The sequence below is a fragment of the Bison bison genome, unplaced genomic scaffold, assembly GCF_000754665.1.
Source record: "Bison bison bison isolate TAMUID 2011002044 unplaced genomic scaffold, Bison_UMD1.0 scf7180017864227, whole genome shotgun sequence".
NCBI lineage: Eukaryota > Metazoa > Chordata > Mammalia > Artiodactyla > Bovidae > Bison > Bison bison.
Window position 1 is genome coordinate 3,297,827 of NW_011494799.1, and position 7,298 is coordinate 3,305,124.

A 7,298-nucleotide genomic window follows, 5' to 3' on the forward strand; every position below is an offset into this window, starting at 1 on the left:
CTGGGGGCTCCAAAATCACAGCAGATGGTGACTGCAGCCATGAAATTAAAAGACGCTTACTTCTTGGAAGGAAAGTTATGACCAACCTAGATAGCATATTGAAAAGCAGAGATATTACTTTGCCAACAAAGGCCTGTCTAGTCAAGGCTATGGTTTTTTCAGTAGTATTGCTTGGATGTGAGAGTTGGACTGTGAAGAAAGCTGAGCACCGAAGAATTGATGCTTGTTTTGAACTGTGGTGTTGGAGAAGACTCTTGAGAGTCCCTTGGACTGCAAGGAGATCCAACCAGTCCATTCTGAAGGTGATCAGTCCTGGGTGTTCTTTGGAAGGAATGATGCTAAAGCTGAAACTCCAGTACTTTGGCCACCTCATGCAAAGAGTTGACCCGTTGGAAAAGACTCTGATGCTGTGAGGGATTGAGGACAGAAGAAGGGGATGACAGAGGATGAGATGGCTGGATGGCATCACCGACTTGATGGACGTGAGTCTGAGTGAACTCCGGGAGTTGGTGATGGACAGGGAGGCCTGGCATGCTGTGATTCATGGGGTCGCAAAGAACCGGACATGACTGAGCGACTGAACTGAACTGAATACTACATAAAGAAGAGGTGGGTTTTGACAGAACATAATTTTAAATAATGAATATAGTCAACTTCGGAGAAGGCAATGGCACCCCACTCCAGTACTCTTCCCTGGAAAATCCCATGGATGGAGGAGCCTGGTGGGCTGCAGTCCATGGGGTCGCTAAGAGTCGGACACGACTGAGCAACTTCACTTTCACTTTTCACTTTCAAGTATTGGAGAAGGAAATGGCAACCCACTCCAGTGTTCTTGCCTGGAGAATCCCAGGGACGGGGAAGCCTGGTGGGCTGCCATCTATGGGGTCACACAGAGTCGGTCACGACTGAAGTGACTTAGCATAGCATAGCATAGTCAACTTCAAGGCTTCCCAGTCTCGATGGCAAAGAACCCACCTGCCAATGCAGGTGATACAGGTTTGATCATGGGTTGAGAAGATCCCCTGCAGAAGGAAATGGCAACCCACTCCAGTATTCTTGGCTGGGAAATCCCATGGATAGAAGAGCCTGGTGGGCTACCGTCATGGGGCCGCAAAGGAGTCGGACACAATTTAGCAACTAAGCAACAACATAATCAACTTCATCTCGTGCTCATGAGGAATTTTTTGTAGCTGATGCATATACACTAAGTTCATGACACATGCAATTTTTTTTCTTATTACAGTCTTCCTGTAAACTTTCTTTCATTCCCAATCTCTATTCTCTCTCCCTTTCTTGCAGTGAAACTTTCAGAGTTACCTCCATTCAGTCTCCATATCCAGACATCCACACATGTTAATCCCTATCTGGTATCTCCTCCTACTACTCCACTGAAATGACTCATTGCCAAGGTCCTCTCAACTACCACGTCATTTTAAGCTCATTATTCTGTCCTCAACCTACAGGATCTCAGTGGTATTCAGCACTATGGACCACGTCTGCTTTCTGGAAACATGTTCTCACCTCATATTCAATGACAATGTGCTCACTGCTTACCTATTTAATTCTATTCTATTTACAGTCTTTGCTAACTAAAGATTATATATATGTGACTATGAGTGTTGAGTTCAATCTCCTGAAGCATGTAACTTCATTTTCTATGACTGCTGGTCCTTAAATGTACCTCAAGTACCATGCATTTCTTCTTTTAGGTTCATTTTCATGTATCCAGTCACCCCTTAGACATTGCCATTTGGAGGCTTCTCAAGCATCTCAAATTCAACACTGTCTAGCACTGGGCTCCTGCAGTTCCTTCCCTGGCTGCTCTTGTAATTCTTTCTTGGTCAAAGGCAAGACCATCTTCTTAGATCCAGAGACAAGAGGACCAAGCACCATCCTTATCTACCTACTCTCTCCCTCACCCCATAGTCAAGAAACTGTGAAATCCTGCTCACTTTAATCTCTTCTCTCCAATTTCACTTATGTATTTTTCTTTTTCTGGTACTGTCATTTGAAAGTCCAGCGTACCATCAGCTTATACACAGCCCTGCAACTGGCACTTCTCTGGGCATTCATATTTACTAATGTACCCACTACAGCCAGAATGCTCTTCTTAAAAGTTGAATCTGAGAATGTAATGCCATGATACTGCTTAAAAATATCCGTTTAATGTCTGGCTCTACTAAGGGAAGGTTCTCTGTTCCATTCAAGTGTATCATCAGCATTCAATATGTTTGTTCAATGATGAGTCAAAAATTGAGCTTAAGAAGAGAACCAAGAGAGCTTTGATTCATCTACAAATAAACATTATATTTCCCATTGACACGGAGGTAAGGACTTCTCCAAATATAAGACATTACTTAATTTAAAAGCTTATAATTAACACAGCCAGAGTTTATAAATAATGTCATACTCTAAGCTGTGTACTTAATGCAAGAAATTATTTCCTGGGATAGACCACACTAAATTATCCAGCTCAGCCCCCTGAGAATCACACATGAAAAGGCAGAGAAACAATAGGTCTCTATAACCTGATCTGTTAATCATGTATTTTCTAAGTGTCTATTAGGTGCCAGGTAGGATGGGCTACCCAGTAGAGGAAGGCAGGAGTTAAGGTCCCTGGTAATTAGGAGTCATGGCAGAATACAGCAGATGCCAGAAACACGTAAGACGAGGGGGTGTGAACAAGAACGGTGCCCTCTAACACAGCCAAGAAACTAATAATAAAGCATATGTGGGCACGGGACTTTTGAATGTTTTGAAGGCAGGTAGAATTAATCCGATAGAAACTGGGAGAAAGTATTTCAAGGGAAAATACTAGTCTGAATGAAGACTGACCTGGCGTAAAGTAATTGGCACAGTTACCTTGACTTGTGAGAGCTTACAGAGGCCTCAGATTGGGCAGAGGCTTGGGTGGTTGTGATCAGAAATGGACAAGATAACTTGCCAACACTAGATCTACCAGATTGTATAGGTTGGGAAACAGGAAAAACGCATGAGGACTGAAAAAAAAAAGATGCCAAGAAAGATGCCCTGGAGAAGGAAATGGCAACCCACTCCAGTATTCTTGCCTGGGAAAACCCATGGGCAGCAGAGCCTGGAGGGTTATGGTCCATGGGCTTGCAAAAGAGTCGAATACAACTTAGATCTCAGTAACAAGGGGCCTCCCAACCTATAGGATGCCTGTGCCAGTAACGGAAATAACAAAGCTAGTAGGAGGTTGTGGCGTTCGGGGTCCTGAACACATGAATAATGCTAAATTCCTGACCTGATGAGGAAGAGATGCCCGTTAAGACATCCAGGCAGGGCAGGGGATGGGCTTGTGAGCTCGAGCTTCTCAATGGGCTTGAGAAGAGAACCAGGAGAGTTTGGTTGGGCTTTCAACATTCCTACTAAATTATGTTTAATTATCACATGATGAAACCATAACCCATAAATCTTATCTACAAAGCATCCCCAAATCTTTCATATGTCATTTGACTACTTGTATGAATCTTAACATTTCACTTGCAGATAACATTCATTTTTAGCATCCCATTACTACTTAATCAATTAACAATTGTTTTCCATACAAAGTTATTAAAGGTTGATTCTGTCCTTGCTTTTGCATCTCAGCTGCTATTTGTGTCCTAAACTCAATGCTGAAAATTCCAATCGGACTACAGAAGAAATAAGTCTAACTAATGACGCCTTCTTTTCGGGCGAATTATTTCATTTTGAGATTCTATAGAAAAGAGCAACAATAAAGTATTGGTTCCACTTTTGAATAAATAAGGGGTTATTTTGCTGCTGAAAGTTTTCATTCAAATGACTGATCAGATCTCACGTGTCTGTTTAAAAACGTCTGACTTAGGTCATTACAAAATGACAGACTGTGATACACTGGGTGGTAGTTGGGAGTGAGACAATGAGGCATTGTTTACACAGAAGATTGAGTAACTGGTTTCACAAAAGAGGTTCTTGGATATCTATTGTATGTACAACTCAGAGATTTACTGGAGCTTTTATAATTTCTGCAAGGTTCTTTTTCAGCCAGCTTCATTAACTTGAAGTAAATCAAATCATGCAGAAATCTGGCTCAGCGAGAAAGCAACCCAGGAAGATAGAATATGAAGAAAAACAGACACGGGATGATAAGGTTTAGAATCTTTGGCATTTTTCATAAACATTTTGTTTGAAGATTATTAAATTACAACCCAGAGAGAGAGAGAGAAAAAAAAAAAAAAAACACACAGTAAAACTCACTATTGAATCGGATCTTTTTACTTCAATTTTTCTTTACAATACATATATTTATAGATATATACATATAAAACTGCACATACAAAGTATGTGTCAACAAAATATAGTCTTTACAGCTTAAATATCATTTGAACAGAAAGATATTTGCATTCATTTTATATATGCACAAAAACTGGGATATTTACTTGGAGGAGGTTACAGCGAAATGGTAAAGTGTATACTCAAAAAGACTTTGGGGATTGTACCTTTCTAGGAATGGGGTTCTGAGATACATGTTTTTATTATGTGTAGCTTATTTTGCTTAGGAACAAAAGATCCACGTGGATTGCTACAGCATTTTTACTTTCTTAAAAGTGCAGGCAAGTGATTCATTCAGATCAGCAGCCACGTTCACTGGTCCCTTGCTCCTCAGTCTATCTTTCTAAATACTCTCAGAATTCACTCATTCACCCCCTCCCCCTCTTTCTCAAGCTATACTACTGAGATTACATTTGGGAAATAAGCAAAAAGTAACATCAGAAGAAATGGCTATTTGAAGCACCCAAATGTTTTCACTGAGTCCTTCACGTTTTGGGCGAATGATCTCTCCGAACTTTCTAGAGCATCCATTGCCAGCAGTGGACCAGGAGGCAGGCTGGCATCCAGCACCAAGCAGCTTACTGAAATTTTACATCTAGGTCTTTACTTGTTATGGCTGAAAGATCCCCAAAGAACTGGGATGATCCAGGTAATAATTAAAAAAAAAATCTATTTATAATATACATTATTTGGATAGATGGTGGCTATCAAGGACTTGTTAACTCAGAGGGGGAAAAAAAAAAGCAATCATCTGAAAGGAGGATGGGGGTGCGAGCGAATGTAACTGAATCTTGATGCGAAACTGTTAGAGATGTGAAAACAAGTTCAAAGTCACGCTTGCATCCAAGTGGCATCCTGGCTGTTCTTAAGGAGGGTGCTGAGACCCCTGGAAGCTTGCTTTAGTCTCCTGTTAGAAGAAGGGATGTTAGTCTTTTACAGCCTCTGGAGTGTTTCCTTTCACTGGGCTGACTCCAGATGCAAAGTTGATTACCCCTGCACACGGATGTGCCCATGGGCACGTGCATCTATGCCATGAAGACGGGGAAGGTAAAGACAGGGCTCAACACGGCACGCGTTTCAGAAAGACACCACGGCTACCACCGAACGGCAGAGAACACCGGTCTCGTCAGTCCAGCACGCCGTCGGCTGCTGGTGTCCAGAGTCAGGGTGTGTCCTAGAGCGCGCCGCGCTTCTTCCGAACAGGGCTCTGGCTACTGCCCGGCTTCAGCTCCGCGTACTGCACCTGTGAAAACAGACAGACGTGACGCTGGCGGGTAGGTAACCCTAGCTCACCACAGCGTGTTAATGGCTCCCCGAGGACACCGCACAGCAAAGGAAGGAAGGTTCAAAGGTAATGAATCATTTTCTAAACACAGGAACATGGAGGGATTAATTGCAGGAAGGATTTGAAGAGTCATGCATCATTTCTTGAAACCAAAATATTAAAAGCAGATTTTTCTAATGAGATGCATGGGTTTCTACCTGCTCTCAGGGCACTGCTAGATTTCAGTTCTCTGTGTGCCCGTGTTCGACCAGGAAAGGGGTTGATAACGGCCCCTTGGGAATGTTTATCTTAGTATATGATACAGCAACTTACTACAAATTATTCATTTAAAAGTATCTAAAATCTTGGGGAGAAAAAACTTCTGCCAATTATATCCATTTCTTTTGCCAGAGAGGGAAAGAATGTTGAAATGGATACCAGCCCCAGACTAATAAAGATTTCTCTTAAAAATGGATTTCATTTACAGTATAATGGCTAAAACATCTGCGACAAACATGTGCACGTGGGGAGTCCCCAGTGGCAAACTGCCTATTGTGTTAATAGCAAGTGTTCTTGGAGATACACGCAGATCTCACTAGCTTCCTGGGCGCTTCCCTCGAATGCTCTTTTGTTGTATCCTCAGTCTTCATGCCAACGCCAACTGGATGACCTCGCTGAGGGCTGGTCCCCAAACTGTGCATAGACAGCCCTTAGGGGGGCCTTGCTGGGAACTTCCTTTCTTCAAGGATGCAGGCACAAACACACGGTGTGACCCAAGTGAGGCTACGTTGCAATCACATGGCTTTGGTGTGCGGGCTCGGATAGGCTGACTGTGGAATGGCTTTGTGTAAAGTATTGTATCACAGACCACATGTGCTCACTATTTTGAGTATTTGTGCCAAATTCCCCAAGGACATCCTACCCCATCACATAAGCTGAGCTTGGTGGAAAGCAGATACGTGAAAAAGGCATGCTTTCCTTAGAGCTGTTTTGTGAAGGTCCCCCAGGGGATGATATGCCTGTCAATCTTCAAGGCACAACAAACAGGGGCCAAGTTCCTATTTCACAATCCTGTAATGTAATGTTAACCAGTAAATTCATATTAATATATTTTAATAGATAATTATATCATTAAATGGTTAAAGGAAAAAAAATAAAAAAAGCAACACAGAGTCTATTTTAATAAAGGGGAAAGAAACTCTCCGAGGCCTGTCAACCCTACATCTCTGCACTCCACCCAGAGGTGCTGGGAAATGAATTATGGTACTGCAGCCTGAGGATGGAATTGATGTTTGATTCTCTCACATAATAACAGATCGCCTCTTTGATTGTCCTGATGGTATTTCATGCCACTGTCTCCCCAACTACCTATTCTATGACCTCTGTTCTCTACTAGAAAGATCTATACCTGTGCCTGCCCTCCCCTCCTCTGGGTTACCACCAGCCTGATGCCTGAATGAGGCTGCTCTACAGACTTTCTGGTGCTGTTGTCTTGCTTCATCTCTACATATCCACAGAAACGGGACTAAGGGACCATCACCCGTGAGTAATGCTTCTGATTAATCTCAAATTATCGCACGCCGTCTCTGCCTTTATGTGTACTAGAGTAAGTGGGAGCTCTGTCCTCAGCATCTCTTAAGTCTTCAGACAGGAGGGGAGAGGGGGGAGGCCCGGGAGAGATAATGGGGCAAAGAAGGATCAAAAGAATACTCCTCTT

The 7,298-nt window shown here is 42.7% G+C and overlaps 1 protein-coding gene across 1 annotated transcript in view; it reads right to left on the bottom strand.

Moving 5' to 3' along the window:
* Positions 1-4,244: 4,244 nt before the first annotated feature.
* The window catches only part of MCTP2 (multiple C2 domains, transmembrane 2), a 265,399-nt gene continuing 262,345 nt past the window's right edge, over positions 4,245-7,298 (bottom strand). The window contains 1 exon segment of the mRNA XM_010845889.1: positions 4,245-5,560. Within this exon segment, the coding sequence (XP_010844191.1) occupies positions 5,492-5,560 (69 nt within the window). The 3' untranslated portion in view covers positions 4,245-5,491.